The 19,289-nt window shown below is 37.8% G+C and overlaps 1 protein-coding gene across 12 annotated transcripts in view; it reads right to left on the bottom strand.

Moving 5' to 3' along the window:
- PLEKHA6 (pleckstrin homology domain containing A6) overlaps positions 1 to 19,289 on the bottom strand; it is a 193,093-nt gene that overhangs the window by 25,297 nt on the left and 148,507 nt on the right. For 7 of the 12 annotated variants that reach the window (XM_087929454.1, XM_087929462.1, XM_087929463.1 and 4 more), the window contains 6 exons: positions 12,836 to 12,916; positions 9,443 to 9,595; positions 9,027 to 9,107; positions 5,477 to 5,626; positions 4,441 to 4,536; positions 1,090 to 1,201 (listed from right to left, as the gene is read on the bottom strand). In XM_087929454.1, coding sequence (XP_087785580.1) covers positions 1,090 to 1,201; positions 4,441 to 4,536; positions 5,477 to 5,626; positions 9,027 to 9,107; positions 9,443 to 9,595; positions 12,836 to 12,916 — 673 coding nt within the window. The remainder of the gene's footprint in view (positions 1 to 1,089; positions 1,202 to 4,440; positions 4,537 to 5,476; positions 5,627 to 9,026; positions 9,108 to 9,442; positions 9,596 to 12,835; positions 12,917 to 19,289) is intronic. The other 5 variants (XM_087929455.1, XM_087929456.1, XM_087929459.1 and 2 more) reach the window with 3 other exon arrangements.

The raw sequence follows: 19,289 nt of genomic DNA, 5'->3' as shown, positions 1-19,289 counted from the left end.
TGTTAAAATTACGGATGAGTGTCATTCTGGATATTTAGTAGGTCATCACATGACCCACCTGATTTTATGACATTTTTAGCAATGGTCCCAGGATGCAGCAGGAAAGTGCAACAAATGGTAATTCTACCCTGATTCGAACAGCAACCAACAGATTCCAGTGACCATTTCAAGCAGCAGAAAATGAATGTTCATCTCTGTTGGCAGTTAATTAACACTCAGATATTTTACACTCAGATATTAATTGAATATTGTATCAGGTTAGCAATAACATTGGCATTTAGATTTATATACCACTTCATAGTGCTTTTCAGCACTCCTGAGGCACTTTAGAGAGTCAGTGTATTGCTCCCAATAATCTGGTTCCTCATTTTATTGACCTCGGAAGGATGGAAGGCTGAGTCAACTTTGAGCCCCTCAGAATTGAACTGCTGGCAGTGAAGAGTGAGTTAGCTTGCAATACTCCATTCTACCCAGTGGTGGGATTCAATTTGTTTTACTACCGGTTTTGTGGGCGTGGCTTGGTGGGCATACAGGGGAAGGATACTGTAAAATCTCCAGTCAGAGGTGGTATTGATCAGTTCTCTGAACTACTAAAAATTTCCGCTACTGGTTCTCCAGAACTGATCAGAACTTGCTTAATACCACCTATGATTCTACCCTTTTATGGATCACTATCTTGTCATGGCAAAGGGGCTTGCATAGCTCAATGAAGCTATGAGCTATGCTGTGCAGGGCCACCCAAGACAGACAGGTCATAGCAGAGAACTCTGACCAAACATGGTCCACTGGAGAAGAAAATGGCAACCCACTCCAGTATCTTTGCCATGAAAACCCCATGGACAGTACCAAAAGGCAAAAAGATATGACAGGCAATGGCTGGATGGAGTCACTGAAGCAGTCGGCATGAGCTTAAATGGACTCCAGGGGATGGTAGAGGACAGGAAGGCCCGGAAGAACATTGTCCATGGGGTCGCTATGGGTTGGACACAACTTCGCAACTAACAACAATTGCATTTTAACCATTACACCACCACGGCTCATTAAGAAGTAAAACTCAAAATCTCTCTGAATAGAAGAAATGACCCTTACCTCGGTGTTTTGCGGTGTCTGTGCCGCGAGAGGGGTTGTTCTTTTTGAGTCCCTCCATCACATCCTGGATCCGCCAGATCTCTTTCTGGATTTGCCTGTTGAGCATTTCATTCTGAAAAACCAAGGTAGAGAAACAAATCCACATTTAATTAAACTAAGTACTAATGTTAGTAATTAATTTCCTATACTTAATTGTAAGTAGGGGGAGGGGTAATTTTAGGCAAACAACATGTTGCCTAATTTCAGGTCAGTTATGATACATATTTTTCTTTTCTTTTCTCTGTCATCAGGCTACACTTAATATCTGACAACTATTATAATAGAAAATAGATAAATTAAATCAAGAAACAAAATATGACAAAGGGAAGAAAAATATTGTGTGTGTGAAATGTTTTCTTTAAAATCTATTTAAAGCATAGCCTCATCATTGTAATAAAATACAAAGATTTTGGGTCTACTGTTTTTGATATTAAACACATTTATTTAAGAATAAGCAACAATCCATGAAGAAAATGGTGGTAGCAAAATGTTTCAAACTCAAAATATTGTGAATTGAAATGATCTATTTTGTATTTGAAATAGCTATCCTGACATTATTGGAAGTATTCTGATGCTATTCTGATCACTCTGGATATGTCATTAGCTCCAACCAGCCTGACTTCAAGCTCGGACTTATTTTAAATACAAAAGAGCTGCTTCAAGTTCAAACCAGATGTAGAATAATTGGAATACTACAATACAATTGGGAGGATCCTTTCAAACTTGAACAAAACTCTTTTAAAATGAAATTTTTTGGATGACACCTAATAAAAAACAATATATTATAAAAGGAGAGTCATAGGAGCCATGGTGGCTCAGTGGTTAGAATGCAGTATTGCAGGCTAATTCTGCAGACTTTCAGGTGTTTGATTCTGACCGGCTCAGCCTTCCAACCTTCCAAGGTTGATAAAACGAGGATCTGGAATAGAGATTGCAAATGCATCATCAAAAGTATCTGCTCTTGGTTGTGTTTCTCTTTTTTACAGATTTCAGAACTGAGTGGCATCCAAATGACTGGGGATTTCTGAGAATTGAAGTCCACATGTCTGGAAGATCTTCAGTTACAGAAGTCTATAAATGCTTTTCTTCCTAGGCTTATCTGAATCTGCTAGTAGAATTCTGCAACAGAAAAAGTGTCTTGTAGGAAAGGGAATTTCAACAGAAAAAGAATAGACAACCAAGGAGTAAGCAATTTCTTCATTTAACTTTTCTACCAAAAAGATCCCCTTCAAAGATGTCTTTTAATAAAATATACTGGGTATCTATTATATTTATGCATTCTGTAGATGAGTGTCCATAAAAGAATGAGGACGTGTGATTGCAAAGGGAAGAGATAGAATGGAAAGAAAAAAATATGGAAATCAAAGGAAGGAAAGCTATGTGTTGAGAAGAAGGGATGAGAGATTGGGGAATAAACCTGCAGTGAGAAAAAAAGAGTACAAAACAGCAAAGAGGGCTGGGCAAAAGTTGTTTTTTTCCTTTATAAAAAGATGAAACAATTACCGGTATATTACAAATGTTACCACAAAAATACTTTTACACAATTAGCATGGTGATATTTCTCTGCTGAATTAATTAAAAATAAATAAAAGTAATTATTAAAATTATTTCAGTTGTGTATCCTTGCCCAGTCTCTGTGCAATCTTTCTTGTAAATTAAGCTTAGGTTCTCCTGAGGACACTTGGCTTCATCAGCTCTTGGCAATTCAGCCTCTAGAGGTTTTGAAGTTTCTGAACAGGCTATATAATCCCCAAGTAAAGAAAGGTATAGTGTTTCATGTGAGATTGTTAATGCAAAAACCTGTGGGTGTGTGAACATGATTTTACCAAGCCTCCAGACTATAGCTCAATCTTATCTCTGAATTGGAGAGTGCTTCAAGAGTTAGCTTCCTGCTGGCACAAATGTGTGGAATACAATAAATATAATGCAGAAAATACTCTGCATTCTGGTTTTTACAACTGTGGTTACAGTCTTTGAAAAAAAATACAATTCTGGCCGTGTGGGTATGTAAAATTTTGATTCACTGCCTGTTATCTTATTACAGTTCTTCAATCGATGCTGTGACCAGAATCACTGGAAAGGAGAGAAAAAACAGCTGATATCCCTACATCAGTGTATAGTACTTTAGAAATAAGCTTGATTTCTGAAAACTATTCAATTGCCTTTCTATCATATTGTCCCATAAACATGGTTAGTGTATGAATTATGTTACCCTTGTGACTCTGCAATAGCATATATGGCTAAAATGTGCTATGAGCAAGATACTGTATGCAAATTTATTCATTTAAAAAAATTCCATACCCATTAGGAAATTTACAAATATTTATTTACAATAAAAACAAAACCAACTCTCAGCTAAATTTTAAAAACCTAGAAAAAAGGAAAAAAATGCTTGGATAAAAATTAATATTCTAAGTCTAAGTTAGGCAATGCGTTATAGTTCAATTTTAATATGAATATCTGAAGGAAAGAGCTACTCTGGTCACTCAGCTGAGAGATCACTTGGGAAATACCCTTTACCTAGGAGATATCCTTCCCATCTAGCTACCAGTGATAAATATTTTGTTACTGTAGCTCAATTCAGTCATGGAGACAACTGCATATCAGGGTCAGTGAAATTACATTGGAAATATGCACACGAATATAAACAAGCATTATTTTTTTATAATTTAAACATAGAGATGAGATAATCATCCATCCAATTAGAACTCAAGGTGTGCCTGCCCTTTCTATTGCCACAAGCAATTGTTTCCACCAGGAGGCAGAACAGCTCCTGTCCTCCAATGGAGCCATCAGGATGCTAAATATCAGCAAAGCAAGCTTGGATTAAACATCTATCTGGTATATTCAGGGGTGAAATTCAAAATGTTTCCCAACTGGCTCTGTGGGCGTGGCTTGGTGGGCATGGCTTGGTAGGACTTAGTCTGTAAAAGGAAGAAGGTGGGTGGGCATTCATGGAGCCAACCAATTCAAATTGTCCCTACCTCCTGAGGTGGTGCGAGGTGGTTGAATTTCACCCCAGTATATATGACACAATGTTTATACAAACAAAAGTTTATGTCTCAATAAGTATTAATTCCAAGCCACTTAGACAACTTTCTCTCAACTTGGGCTCTCCAAGTATATTACATTATAACTTTTGCTGGGTACAGTTAATCTTCTGAAAATTTCCCTAACCTAGTAGACTGAGAAATTGGGTGAATAATTTCTCTAAATTTGGGTAAGATTTCCACTTATTTCCAACATATTCTTGCAACTCAGCATGCTGAGCATTTGCTTTCAACCCATCTGATGCAGAGTTCATTCTCTCACCTGGATGTCCAAGTTCAGCTGTTCCCATAAATCATCATGCAAGGCTGACACCTCAGCTTCCAGATTCTCATATTCCATAGTGCTGTTGGCCAGTGCCTGTGGGGATTTGCAAACAGTCTCATCAAGATACAAACGCCTAACTAGATCCCTGTAGTGCAGAAAAACTAATTGGCATATGAGCACTAACTGTTCAACCATCTGTTTAGATTACAGCCTTCAAAACTTCACAGAAAAGACAAAGATTTCCATTCCTAAAAACACTTGCTTTTTAAAAGACTCATTACAAGTCTTCAGGGATAGGGAAGCAAGGCTAGCATCTTGCATGTTTCTTTAGCTCCCCACTCCGCATTCTTGAAAACAAAAAGCAGCCTTTTTATTCAGGAAACCCTGAATATAGTTTTGGGGAGACAAATTGATGCCATACACTTTGGATGTTTGCAACTTACCGTTGTGTTGGGCTTTATGTTTTTATCCCCCCCACTCTTTATATGAAAGGATAAGGCAGTAAAAGAATAAAAGACTGAAGAGATGTATTGCACAATGCTAAACTAACAAAACATTATTCTTTTCAATTCTAGCATTTCCTGGCAGCACCATCATTGCCAAAGCAAGAAGAACAGACTGCCCATTCAAGCTTGGCTGGAAGCACCTGGTTTTCACAGCAGCTAATGCTGCTGGAGAAGCAGTGAAGGCTGCAAAGCTGAGAAGGCCAAAGCCTCTAAAAATCTCCATAAATATGACCAGAGGGTCAACTATTCCATCAGTAGGCTTCCATTGGTGTATCTGTGAATGATATTGAATGATGGGATAAATCAAACCTAATAACTCTTTCCCTTAGATCAGGGTTTCTGAACATTGGCATTTTAACATGTGTAAAGGGAAATTCCGGAAGTTGAAGTCCACACATCTTAAATGGTCAAGGTTGGGAAACGCTGCCTCAGATAGTACTAAGTCCCTGAAGGTTTCTACATGCCTGGGATCATTTTGTGACCATAGAAAATGGAATGCTTTCAATGCAGAAGACTTCTTAGATTACCGTGCTGGCTTGGGACAGTTCCACCCGGATATTGATCAACTGATTCTGAAGAGATTCCTTCTTGTGCAGAAGCTTTTCAGGGTAAGCTGGCTGACTCCCAAACATCTCTAGTTCCTGGTGTGTCCCCATCAGTGCACTCTCTAGACTCTCCTAGTGATGAAATGAGCATCAGGAAATACATGCTTGTTAATAAAGGCAGGTGATTCAGAAGCAAATTCAAGACTTGAAATTGGTTGTTTTCTAACTAAGAGGCTCTTTCTGGGCTAGCGTGCAGGTAGTCAGAAACTTACAGCCACGTGTTTAGTGACTGTTCGATGTTACAATGGCACTCAAAAAAGTGACTTATGACCATTTTTCACACTTTCAACTGTTGCAGCCTACCAATGGTCATGTGATCAAAATTCAGATGCTTGGCAAGTGGCCATTTTTTATGATAATTGCAATGTCCCAGGCAGGGGTGGGATTCAAATTTTTTAACAACCAGTTCTGTGGGTGTGGCTTAGTTGATGGGTGTGGCTTGGTGGCCATGTGACTAGGTGGACGTGGCTTGTGACTGGATCATGTGACTGGGTGAACGTGGCTTGTGACTGGGTAAACATGGCTATATATTCATTAATCACCTATCCATTAAATGTTATTGGCTGGGCGTGGCCAACTCAATATCACTCATATCAAGGCACGCATCTCCTCACCTGGCCTCTCATGACTGTGGGGATGCTGCAACAGTTTTAAGTGTGAAAAATGGTCATAAGTCACCTTTTTCAGTGCAATTGTAACTTTGAATGGTCACTCCACACGAGCAAAGTACCAGCAAAAGAGGGAAAGAAAACTCCAGAGACGTTCCTGAGACAGGAAGTCTAGTCCTACCAAGAATGTAATAAGGGTTAACAGAGAGGCAGTTTCTGTAAGCAACAACAGAATGTTTCCTTTCTGCCTTCCTTACAGGATTAGGTCAGTAATTTCTTCTAACAACTGGTTCTCTGAACTTCTTAGAATGTTAACAACCAGTTCTAGCGAATAGGTGCGAACCTGTAGAATCCCACCCCTGGTCCCAGGGTTATATGATCACCTTTTGTGATTTTCTGAGAAGCAAAGTCAACTGCGAAGCCAGATTCACTTAGCAACTGTGTTACTAACTAAACAACAACAGTGGTTCACTTAACTATGGCAAGAAAGATTGTAAAATGGGGCAAAAGTCACTTAACAACTATCTTGATATCAGTGGAAATTTTGAGTTCAATTGTGGTCATAACTCAAGGACTGCCTGTATGTATGTCTGTACTGCTTCTAAGATTTCGAGTCTCACATTGCTTCTAAAATGTATGTCCATGGATTTATTTCTATTTCTATTCTTATTCTTTTGAAAATCATTAAATTTAATTGAACTTTTGTCATGTTCTAGGGTGGAAATCTAGTAAACTTATGAGAAAAAAATAGAGTTGAACTTTATACATTTCTTAGATAAGGACTTTTTCTTAGGCATTTACAAACAGAAACATGGCTATACATCAGGCTCTGAAGGAGAATACAGTAGTTTATAAAACCCTGAGAATTTAAGGGTCTACAGTCAATATTTCTGCAATAAAATTTATATTAGTGCCAAGGCAATGTAATCCCCAAGCCTTCCCCCAATTCCATGTCCCAAAGTCACATGAGCTGAGAACTGAAGTTTGCTTCAACCCTGGCAGTGAGGCAGATTGTTAACTGAGGGGCAGAAATCAGGCACTGTAGAAAAATAGTTCTGATGTTTTTCAACACCTGTCAACTGAGGCAGTTAACCTCAGTCCACCTATAGTTAGACTGGCTGTAATAATCCAGGTTGTAACCTGCTCTAATATGATGGGAGCAGCAAAATGTTCATTCAGTTGTATCTCTGGGTATTTTATTATGCACACCAATAAAATAATTGCTATGAAAGATTTGTAAATTGAAATTGCTCCTTTACAGTATGACTTGGATTCCATGATGAGAACAGTTATATTAATTGAGATGTCCAGAGTATTGCCTCATTTAGTTGTAACAAATCTAAGCAGTTGTGCCCAAAGACCCAAAGAACTTGGATGTATTTTAAGAGATCTCTTTGAAAGAGGTGGTAATCAGCCCATGTTAAAGGAACTTAACTCAGAAGTGTGCCACACAGTTCCATTTCTAGGGGAAGGTGCTTATCAAACAACTCTGGGCATAAAGTTGGCGTTCTACATTCACCTGGATTTTGTGACAAAGACTGACTTGGTCACCTTGGGAGTGACCTTTGCTGAGAAAAAAGGGAAGGAACACCAGTCCCGTTGCTTTCCTTGGACTTCACAGTTTTTAGCACCATCAGCCATAGTATCCATTAAAATTAGCTCCCTAACTAAGACTGGTTCAGTCTATTCCAGAAGGTAGTGCTGAGAGTAGTTACTGTTTTGTCATATTGCAATTATTTCATATTTCTATTTTTCATTTACATGAAATTGCTGTGGAAAATTATTTGTGATATTGGCTGAACTATTATCAACACACAGATGACATTTTTCATTTAACACAGCTGACATGGCAAATGTTCTGAAACACAGCATAATTGCCTGGATGAAAATCAAGAAACAAAGCTGAGTCCAGATTGAGATCAGAAATATTATTTGGGGTGGTTGTGATTATTTGTTCCAGTATAGGTTAAAAGCCCTTGTGAGAGTTTGGGAAAGCAGTATGGAGTATTCTTGAAACTCAGTGGTAGTTTAATTACCTCATAAAACCACCCTCCTTTGAAATAGATAGCCAATGCTCAATTTTACATGCTCTGATAAACTTCTGATTAAATTATTGTAATGTGTTTTTTCATCTTCAAATATGCATGAAGATGAAAACTTTAGTTATTCCAACACAGACTGGCCAGGAAATTAATTGGGACTGTTCAATTCAGACACAAGAAATCAGTGCTTCATTGGCAATTCAAAGAGCTGATATTACTCTTTAAAGTTTTGAATGGCTTGGGGCCAGATACTTATACACCTCTCTCCCCATAGGTACTACTATAAGCATTCTGGTTACTTTAAGAGTCTGTCTTTTAGGTGTCCCTGCCAAAATGAAGCCAGGCAAGTATTTCTGAGGAATGGGATAGAGCAACTCAGTTATGGGCTCCTTATTACAGAATGTCTTTCCTGGTAATCACACCTGGTACTTATATTTGATGGCTCAATTTAGGTTTTTACTGCCTGCACTATATTAAAATCATGGTTTATATCTATTTATTTAAAGAACATTTATCTTTAACACTTGCTATTTTATTGTTTATTTTATTACTTATTTGTATTTGGTTTATAGTTTTGTAACCAATTCTTAATGACTTGGCAGATTTAAAATATTTATAATACTTTGCAAAATTACATTTTAATATTTCAGTCTCCTAGCTTCAGGGAACTGGAAATACTTCTGTTAAATGTAACCACTGCCTAGAAGATGAAATCTTTTTAGTTATGGCTATAAAAACATCTGAGAAATGAGCTTCATTCATAGGGGTTGAAAGCAGCTCGTCTATACTACTACCCTATTTTTTGTGATTCATGTCTTTTACCTTTTCTGCTCGAAGCTGCTGTACAAGTCTTTCCTGTTCTCTTATCACTTTGTTTTGTTCACAGAGTTTTCCTAGAAGCTTCTGCCATGTGAAAAAGAGAAATAAAACATGAAGTCTGTAGAAGACATCAAGTATGAGAAATATAAACTTTCAGCTTCTTTGATGGCGATCAGTTAGACCCCACCAGAGGCCTGGTCTCAGTTCCTGAATTCGAAATCCATGCAAGAGAAAATACAAACAATTAAACCAGCATGAAGGCATGTGCACTGAATAAAAGGGAGACATACAAAAGGAAAAGAGACCGCACAAGATTTTTGATGGAGGATGATCAAGAGCCTTTATAGCCTTGCAGTTCCATTAGCAGAAAAGATGGATTATCTAAAGATATGAAATGGAAAGAAAGAACCCCCACAAACCTCAGGGAATGCAGGGTAGACAGTGGTAACAGGATGGGGGATGGATTGAGTAGGCAGATGACAGTGAGGAAGAGGTGTTCTTACATCTGTGTGTTGCTCATTTATCTTGTAGGTGTGCAGCGTCTCTCTATACGCTTCAGGGAAATGAGACACCTGAAAAAATAAAAACAGGTCATTGCTGCTCTCTCTACCTTGATGTTGTCATAATAAGCCCCTGAGGAAATCCAAGCCTGCTACTACTTAGTGGATCTCTCCACCCTTTATATATACATACGGTACATACACATACATTATCAGATTGTACAACTCTAAGTATTAAATTTTCCAAGCCTTTCTCAAAAACAACACATAACTGAAGGAAAAAAAGAGACATTACCATGTATGACAATTCTCCTCCTCCCTCCCCCCAATCTAACCAACTGTCTTTGAAAACAGTTCTTCTTTGTCAAGGAAAGAAAATGGTTCTTTTGCTTTCAACATAGTCAGGGTTCTAACAAAACGTTGCTTTTTTATATTACTGGTCAGATTTATGAAGAAATTAGCTCTTTTACATGAGTGCTAGGTGTCTAACTATCAGGCAATTATACATATTATGCGATAAAGCCATAGTTTACCTTCATGATTACTACATCTATATTTGTAAAGAGAATTAAGGATATGGCCCATTCTCCCTGCCCCTCTAGAATTTAGGATGATTATGGGGAGAAAAGTTCCTTACAATTATCATAACTACTACCGTGCAAAAGAGTTATTCTATACAGACACTAATGCATCTCATGTTAATATACAAAGCAAGAATGCAGCACAAAAAGCCAAGAAGATTGTTTGATGGGTGTTAGTAGGCCTAATAACTATTGTTATGGATATACACTGCATTGCATAAAGCTTCCTGGGTCTATGCCATCACATGTACACATCATATGCCAATATGATGAAAATGGCTGATATATAGATTGTTAGGTTCCTGACTTTTTAGAAACAGATTGCTCAGGATAATATGACCTTTAGCTAGATTTAGTTGGATTAACAAGGCTGTTTAGTGAGAGCAGAGAAAGACTAGTGATAGTTTAATTTGAGAACTTGTACTTAATTACAATAATGGAATCTTTATAGATTGGATTGTATCCCCAATTTAATTGCTGATTTCAAAACTGCAAAAATCTGGACAATATTTTTCAAGATGAAGATGCTTTATATAACACCCAGACTTAAATTTATAAGCAAACCAATACAATGCAATAAAAAAAATAAGGAGGTGGTTTTTGAACACTGCCCTTTTGGTCTAAGCTTCCATAATCAAACTCAAATTTTGTGGATTTTCTTTTCTCTGGAAAAATGAAGTTGCTAATTGCACTTATCCCCAGTTGTATGAACAAGTATGAGAGGAGAATACAGATTAAGGCAGGATCTGCAGGGAGAGTCAAAATGATGGATGTGGTGTTGTAATTAAATCCAATCTCTTTTCTCTGGTCATCTCCATGCATGTACAAAGCATTGAGATTTTGATCACAACCCTGCACCTGCCATCTTGTAGATTCTCTCTCTGTGGACACCCATGACCAATAAGTAGCAATACAGGAAACCCTCACATATACCACTATATTAGAACCCAGGTTTGGTGATGCTTAGCTCGGCTCCATTATGGCTTTACTACATAAAATTTCCCCCTGTCCAGTTAAGTCCGACTCTAGGGCACAGTGCCACATCTCCATTTTTTAGTCAAGGAAGCCAGCATTGTCCAAAGACACTTTACGTGGTTATGTGACCAGCATAATTTATATGCCGAGGCACTCGATACTGTTACCTTTGCACCAAAGTGGTGCCTATTTATCTATTTGCATTTGCATGCTTTTGAACTGCTAGGTGGGAAGGAGCTGGGCTAAGTAACAAGAGCTTGTGGTACTCAAGTCTCAAACTTGTGCTGTCATCTTTTCAGCTGACAAGCTCAGCATCTTTAACCACTGAGCCATCTCACCCCCTTGGCCTTACCATATACTTGGCAGGAACCGATTAGAATGAACTTCCTAATGGAAAAGGCACTGCTGAGAAAAGCCTCACCCACAAACATAATGCATCATGTTTTTATTTAACTATTACAACATCTTAAAACATATTTTATTACTACTTTTAATACCATTTAATATCATTACAAAAGAATTTCACATGCACTGAAATCTTTAAAAAGTCACTGCTTGTCTACATAAATAAAATGGCTAAAAGGCCTGCCTTGGTCTGTAGTATCTTCCCATATTTTTGTGAATCTTATGCAACATAATAATATCTATGTTTGGAAGACAGTTGAAAACCATCTTCAGGTCCTCCAGTGCAAGTAGGCCAGAGAATAGCAACATATAAGTCAATAAAGGATTCATGACCTACTTTCAAAACCTTTACCAGAGACCAATTTAGACTTCTAAGAAGAGCTATCTACCTCTTCACAAAGCCTCATGAAGAGGGTACAAAAAGCCCCTCCCTAAAAGGGGTATAAGAAAGATCAAATGTGCCCATCTCCTCTTCCCTATAGTTTTGCTTCAGTTCCATCCACCATATATGGGGTTCTTACTCTGAAAGAATGCATCTGTTAACAGAAATAAGGCATTTTGCCGCTGGACTTGTAATGTCTCACCAAATATACAATAATCCACTTTTCTCATATAATAAACAGAACTCAGACTGCTCCAAACATATTCCACCTAACCAGCAATTATAAGCAATGTTCAACTGTTCAATGTTCAATGTTCAACTGCTGTTTTTCTTAAAGAGTGGTGCAAACCCATAAAAATATATTTTAGTGCTAAAAGTTACAAAACAAGTATTGAAGCCAAAGACAGAGATTGATGGTAGATGGTTGGCAGTAATTGGGAGGAATGCAGCTCTAATTATTCCAAGTTGTTGACTGTGTTGCTCAATACAAAATGAACAATGCCAAGCTTACAAAAACAGAATCTCTATAAAAATCTAAGACAACTCTACCATTATCAGGGTAAATTGCTATGGAAAAACTTACTCTTCCTTCATGTAAATATAATTATAGATCTTACTATGCTTAACCACTTTCCGGAGGTATCATAATTTATGTAAATATAATAACAAAGATTTTTTCATTAGAAAAAACTAATCAACTGGTAGGTTTTGTTGCTTTCATCAATCTCAAAAGAAATATATGGATTTAAATCGTTTTAAGAGAGCCTCTTCTGTTGGAGTCACTAGCACAGGGGGGCATGGATGCCATGATGAGTTTGTAAACAAAGGCAACTGTGGGATGGAAAGTTGAATGGCCACCTCACAGATGGTTGTGGAGGTGAGGCATGGAACAATGATACTGGATGGTTCTGCAATATGCAAAAACAGCTGGAATGTCATGGTTGATGGCAGAGCTTCTGTGAGTCTTACTTGCAAGTACAGTTGAGCCCTAGGAGAGGAGCTCTCCACCATTCTGTTCACCATACTGATCAAAGTCTCGCTCTCGCTCATCTGTGGCAGATAAGGAAAAACAGTCATGATGCTAATGGAGACAGAGTCATTTCTATTCAGGCTTAAACTTGTGTCATCCCTAAGATAAATGTGGAACTATCTGGATCAGTAGCTCATATCTTGTAGTAGAGAGAGGTACCAAAATGAAGCTCACTGTATGATAATTGTTAAGACCATGCAGGTCTTCGAAAGGGTGGTGAACTTTCTTGAGACTTCAACGGAAGAGCCTTTTCAATGAAAAGCTGTTAAGTAAAATGGCCCCACATTTTTCTTTGTCAGGGAGAAATGACCACTTCAGTTCACTTGATAATAAGGGGCTTCTGAATGGAATGGCCAACTGGGGCAGAGCGGTCCATCTTAATTCTTTGTTGAGGTGAAACGATGCATCTCCACAAGGCAGCTCATCATCTCAAGGCAATCCTCTATGATAGAAAGCACCTCATCAAGGCAGAGAGTATGGACAGTCTCCTCTTAATTCTTTGCTGCAATTTACACGCACATGTTTATTGATTTATATAAATCACCGTCACAGAGAAGGGAAGCCTGGTTGGAGAGAAGGAGTCAATCCTGCTTCCTTCCTGTTGACAAGAATCCTCATTATACAAGCACTAGATTTCACTGACAGGATAACCATTTTTGGCATTCCCCAGAACCTCTCCATCTCCATACAAAGTCAGTTGGACAGGCAACTGGGCCAGGACACCATCCTATGGTTTAAAATGAAGGACATTACATTGGAGGAATCATATCGGGTTATCTTTCTGGGCTAAGGGGGAACTATGTACATATATATATATATATGTATGTATGTATGTATGTATGTATGTATGTATGTATGTTGTTCACCCCCCCCCCATCCTTTACTTTATTTGGAGGACCAACACAGTAGATCCATGTTTGGATCTGCTGCATTTTTTTTTCCTTTTGACCCCTCCAAAATAGGCATTTGCCAGTTTGAAAATGAAGAAAGGAAGAAAGTTACAAACCATTCTTTCTCCCATGGAATTGCTTTGGTCACAGGTCCTTTGCAAACTCTAATCTTTTTCCTCTATGGGTCTAATTAATAGGACCTTGGTGGGCAAAGATTATGTTACAGAAATAGTGCAAGAAAGGAAGATTTCAACCAGAAAGGGGGTTGTTGAAATGGAATGTATGTAGCTCCCATTTCTACCCTTCAGTATTTTACTTTGGGAGCAGCTTTTTACTTCTTTAAACAAACAAAGCAAATAGATGTTGCTGTAGCAAATAATTTGTTTCTGTTTTGGAAAAAAAAGCAAAGTAAAGCTGCTGCTAATCATGACCAGGTCTCTCTCTTTTAATCTTATGCACTATATCGTACCTCCAGTTCCCTTTGCATATTCTATTTTCCATTGGGAAAAACCAAGACTGCTCTAAAATGGAGAGTAGCTCACATGCTTCCTTAGCAGTGCAAATTAGCTTTAAATTGACTTTTCTTCAGGTATACGGCCTGACTAGTTACTATATTGCCTCTCAGAAATAAATGTTTCAACAGAACAGATTATTTAAATCTGGAGTATTGAGATGCAGAAAGTCTCTCACTGATGATGTTACTTAGCAAAGAGCCAAGCTCAGAGAGTTCACAGTTCAAATCTGAGTTAAAGATTTTTGTTCATTTAGAAAGCATTGTTTGTGCATATCCTACTGCATATGGTATATAGGTTATTTAGACTGATCCTGGAGGAAGGAGAGGCACTTATGCAGGGTTGTATGTATCTTCTCATTTTTGAATTCCTTCTAAATATAGATTTTTAGAGAACAAACCATATATAATAAAATATTCATTGCTTAAACAAAATCTCAAGGATAGGTTAGAAGATATATCTTTGAATAAATTTTCATTCTTCAACAAAAGTCAACAGGATTACATCTATATTCATACATCTAACAGGAACATAAACAGAGGTTCTGAATCAGTTGCATTTAAAAACACAAATCACCAGGGCATAACAAAAAAAATGGAAGCAGAATGATTCCAATTGATTATGGTATACTATAATCTTTCTCCTATTTTCTAAAATGGAAGATGGAAAGCTGCAAAGGGGTTTGCAAAGTTGCAAGGTTTAGAAATTTACAATGAAAAGAGAGGGGCAGAATCCCACTACCATGAATAGTAACCCAGCAGCTTGGTTTCAGTCCAACCTAGGCACTCACATCTTCTAAATTATTGTATAGTGGTGGACTTTGACGCTGAAGCCACAATGAGATTGGTTTTGGAACTAGCACTGATTCATGCAGGCATTTTTCAGGCTAGTATCAGCCAGCCATCATGTTTTTTAATTTCCAGCTGAAATTCTCTGCCAGCATTTTTTCAAAAAGCTTTGATTTTCTTTGATGTTTTTCAGAGGTCAACAACTATGTCTTAACACTATGTAATATGCTGAGAATACTACTGAATCTCAAATTTAAATTGTAGGGAAGGTTGTTTGGTTTATCTGCTTGATGTATTAGTTACCAAATTTAAATGTGTAATTTTTTTCTGGTGGGCAGATAGCCTTATGATAAAAACTGGATTTTATGTGGTGACTATATCTGAATTCACCTGTTACTTCACATACATACATACATACATACATACATACATACATGCATACATACATACATACATATGTAAAGGTTTTGCTTGCCAGTCATGTCTGACTCTAGACGGCAATGTTCATCTCTATTTTACAGCCAGAGAGTCAGAACTATCTGTAGATGCTTCCATAGTCATGTGGCCAACATGTCTAGATGCCGAAGGCACTCGGAACACTGTTACCTTCCCATTGAAATGGTGCCTATTTAGATAACTTGCATTTACATGCTTTGGAACTGCTAGGTTAGCAGGAGCTGGGGTAAGTAATGGAAGCTCACTCTGCCATGTGGGACTTAGGTCTAGAACTGCCAATCTTCCAGTCAACAAACCCCGTGTCTTAATTGCTCGGCCTTTTTCATCCATATACCAGATATTCTGGTAGCATACACATGGGTACAGAAATGTAACCTTAAATATTTTATTCTAGCTGCCTCAATTTTTCTGCATGCAATATTTGAACAATTCATGCTACTTACATTTAAACTGCAGAGAATTTGGGGGAACCGAAAGATTAATAAATGTGATATGATATTCCAATATACTTTACAAAAGCATGTGTCCTAATAAATCTGTTAGTACTAAAGGTTTTGCAAAGTTGAAGAATCCAGAGACAATTCAGTGCTATAGGACAGAGGTCTCCAACTTTTCTGATTCCGTGGACCGATGGAGGTGTGATAGGAAGAAGAGGGGATGGTTTAGTGTGCACATGCAGTCACCTACCACTTCCTTGGCCCAGTTCCCAATAGGCTGTGGCCTCGCAATGGGTCACAGATCGGGAGTTGGGGACACCTGCACCAGGCAACTGTAGGAAGGCTTGGCAATGACTGGGCATGCCCCTGATGACAACATCACACTAAAGATAAGACTTTTGAACTTGCCTTAGACATTATGGTGTCATTAATTAAATTGTCAATTTGTATGACAATATGACATGAATGTTCAAGTCCTGATAGGGATGCCACAGACTTTATTTCATACTTTGCGCATATTCAGTTCTTTAGTTCAAACTGGATAAATCAATTTGCTTAGTCCCTGCTGAGTCAAACAAAAATAGCAGCTAATTCTGGTTGGGATATTTGTGGCATTGCATAATGATTCTGATACAACTTAGAGTTTATTCAATCTGCTTAAGGCTCACTTCAAGTAATTCTGATTGAGAAAGTTGAAATACAGTGATGCAGGATTGATGTTTCTTGCCAATAGCTAAGGTTATTGGCAATGAAGAAATTGTTATGCATGAAGTTGTAGGAACAGATAGAAAATCCAATGTCTGATAAATACAACAAGGAGACAGAAAGATGAAGGAATAAAAATAATTTAGATTCATCAGTGTCCCTAAAGAACCAGGTGGGCTTTGTAAAGTTCAGTTTCACTTAGTCTACAATGTTCATTTACATTCTTAACTTAATTACTGTAAGCCCTGTTCCTGGATTTAAAAAAAGAAAATCACAGGAATATGTGTACATTTTTCTTAATATATAGATATCTACAAGGATTTTCACTTGCTGGATTGTGGCTTTCTGCACATTTTTTCTCCATTATACAGTATGCATTTCTACAAGCATTTTTAACAATAAATATTTTCTTAATATGCAAATGCTTTTCAATTATATAATGTAATTTAAGTCTTGCTTTACCTTAATACATGCAGCCTACATCAAAAATTTCAGAAAGTTGTGTATATTAGCATATCATTGTGCTTCACATATACATAAATTTTGGTAGCACACGTTAGTGAATTTGCATTTAAATGTTAAATGCAAATTCACTTCTTGGAAGAACATTAGATTCAAGTTTAGATTTCCAATCATTTTTCTTTCTTTTTTAAAACAAATATTTACTGAGACAGTTTACAGAGTGGGTAAACTGAAATTTATCCTTCCTGACAATTTTTTATGGTGTGTGAGCGGGGTGGGTGGGTGGGGATGGGGGGGGGGGGTCTATTCTTTTGGCATATCTGTCAAATTAGTAAACATCCCTCACATCCAATGCTCTAACTCCAGATGAATATCCCAGAGGTCCCCCTCTTATTTTTACACTGATCCTCAAACATTAATAGCTATCCAAAATTGCTCCTCAGCTGTTGCTTCCTAATTTGATAAAATGTGTTGCTAGAATTCTGGACTGTAGTACTTCAGCTACTTATTACCTATAGATCCATTTGTTAAATCAGCACATTAAAAAGTGAACAGCAGGATTGTGACAGTTCATACTGCAAAAACAAATACACAAACAAACAAAACCCTTCCTTCCTCCCCCCCCCCCCTTCTGTGTAGTTCAGAGTGCTAAGATGGTGCAGGATTTCCCAAATAAATATTCTTTCAGACTTCAGGTGAATTTCCTTACCTATTGCAGTACAATCTAAAGAAAGTTTACCACCTGAGTCTGCGAAACATATAAACTGCTTCAAGAAACAGGGATTCAGGAAATACTTGTTGAGCTGCACGAGTGAGGACTCTAACTAGCTTCCATTGCTATTCTCATCAGAGAGAAACCATTTAAAGTACAGCCAGTGCTAGATTTCATTCACCCACTAGCAAGGACACTAGTGACTGTAACAACAGAAGGGGATATTTGTAGCTCAGGGTTGAACTGTGAGGTCCTTGGTACTCTCTGAGTTTTGTAGTTTTCTTGCAAATATTTCATTATCAAACTATATAATATAATCACTGCATTGATGATGTTACACAGTTTAGTCATGAAATGTCTGCAAGAAAACCAAGCTCAGAGAGCACCAAGGACCCCCTAGTAATGACTGGGTTAGGTATTCATCTACCATTTCTTTCTTCCACAGGTCCTAAACTGGAAGCACTAGGACACTTGGGGCAAACCCTGCCATTAAACACACCTCCTGCAGGCAAGTTTGTAGGTAAGGTAATCAAAACAAACACCTGCCTTTTGGGCTTGGTGGGAAGGTCAATAGTGCCCCAGGACAATAATGAATTTTACAAAGCCAATCTTCTGAGGGGAAGAGGAATGTATCCATATATAGGTCAAATGAAAAATAAAAGTAGAAAGCAATAAGAAATTTTCCTACATTTTTTTTACCAGTTCAGCTGAAAAAGAATTGGCTTTCAACATTTCATTCAAAGGAGAAAAACATTTCAAAGAAATGTCTGTGGTGTATACAAATGGCTTTTTTGAAATTCTTCACCGGATTTATGAGCAGAGAAACTGAGGGGATGATTTTAAAAAAAATTTGTAGGGGAAAAGAGAAATTCCGCAACAACTTCTTGAGGACAAGATGCCCTCTTAGTAATATTTTTAAAAATATTTAGTGAGAGGCACTCCTCATAATGTCTTCCTTTGAAAGATGATTATGCAAGGGAAGGCACAACAATCACGTACACCCTTTGGCTACCTCCCAACTAAATATTTGCCAAGAACACCACATTCCTCCACCCATGTGAATATTTCAGCAGAATTCTGCTAGAAAATCTAGTCAGAATATTATGTAAACATTCTGTAGTTAGGAATGCATTAGAGAAACACACCTTCTAGCATATGAAATCTACAGATCTCTAGACAAGCAATGTATTTCTTTTTTTTAGATCCCCCAAATATAACATTTACTTATTTTTATATATGTATTTATTGGATTTTTGTGCCACCCATCTCTGGGCATTGCCCTCCCACAAGGAACGCTAACACAAACTGAGAACCAGTAGTGCTAGCACAAGCATCAAGAGATTTTTTTGGGAAAGGGAAGGAGGTGCAGGAAAGGGAGGATGACACAGGCCTGACAACAGGACTGGAGGAAGATGGGTTTGGCAGAGCCAA

The sequence above is a fragment of the Pseudonaja textilis genome, chromosome 3, assembly GCF_049901715.1.
Source record: "Pseudonaja textilis isolate UNSWEBS1 chromosome 3, rPseTex1.2, whole genome shotgun sequence".
Classification (NCBI taxonomy): domain Eukaryota; kingdom Metazoa; phylum Chordata; class Lepidosauria; order Squamata; family Elapidae; genus Pseudonaja; species Pseudonaja textilis.
Note: the sequence above shows the minus strand (reverse complement) of the source record. Positions and strands in the feature narration are given on the sequence as shown.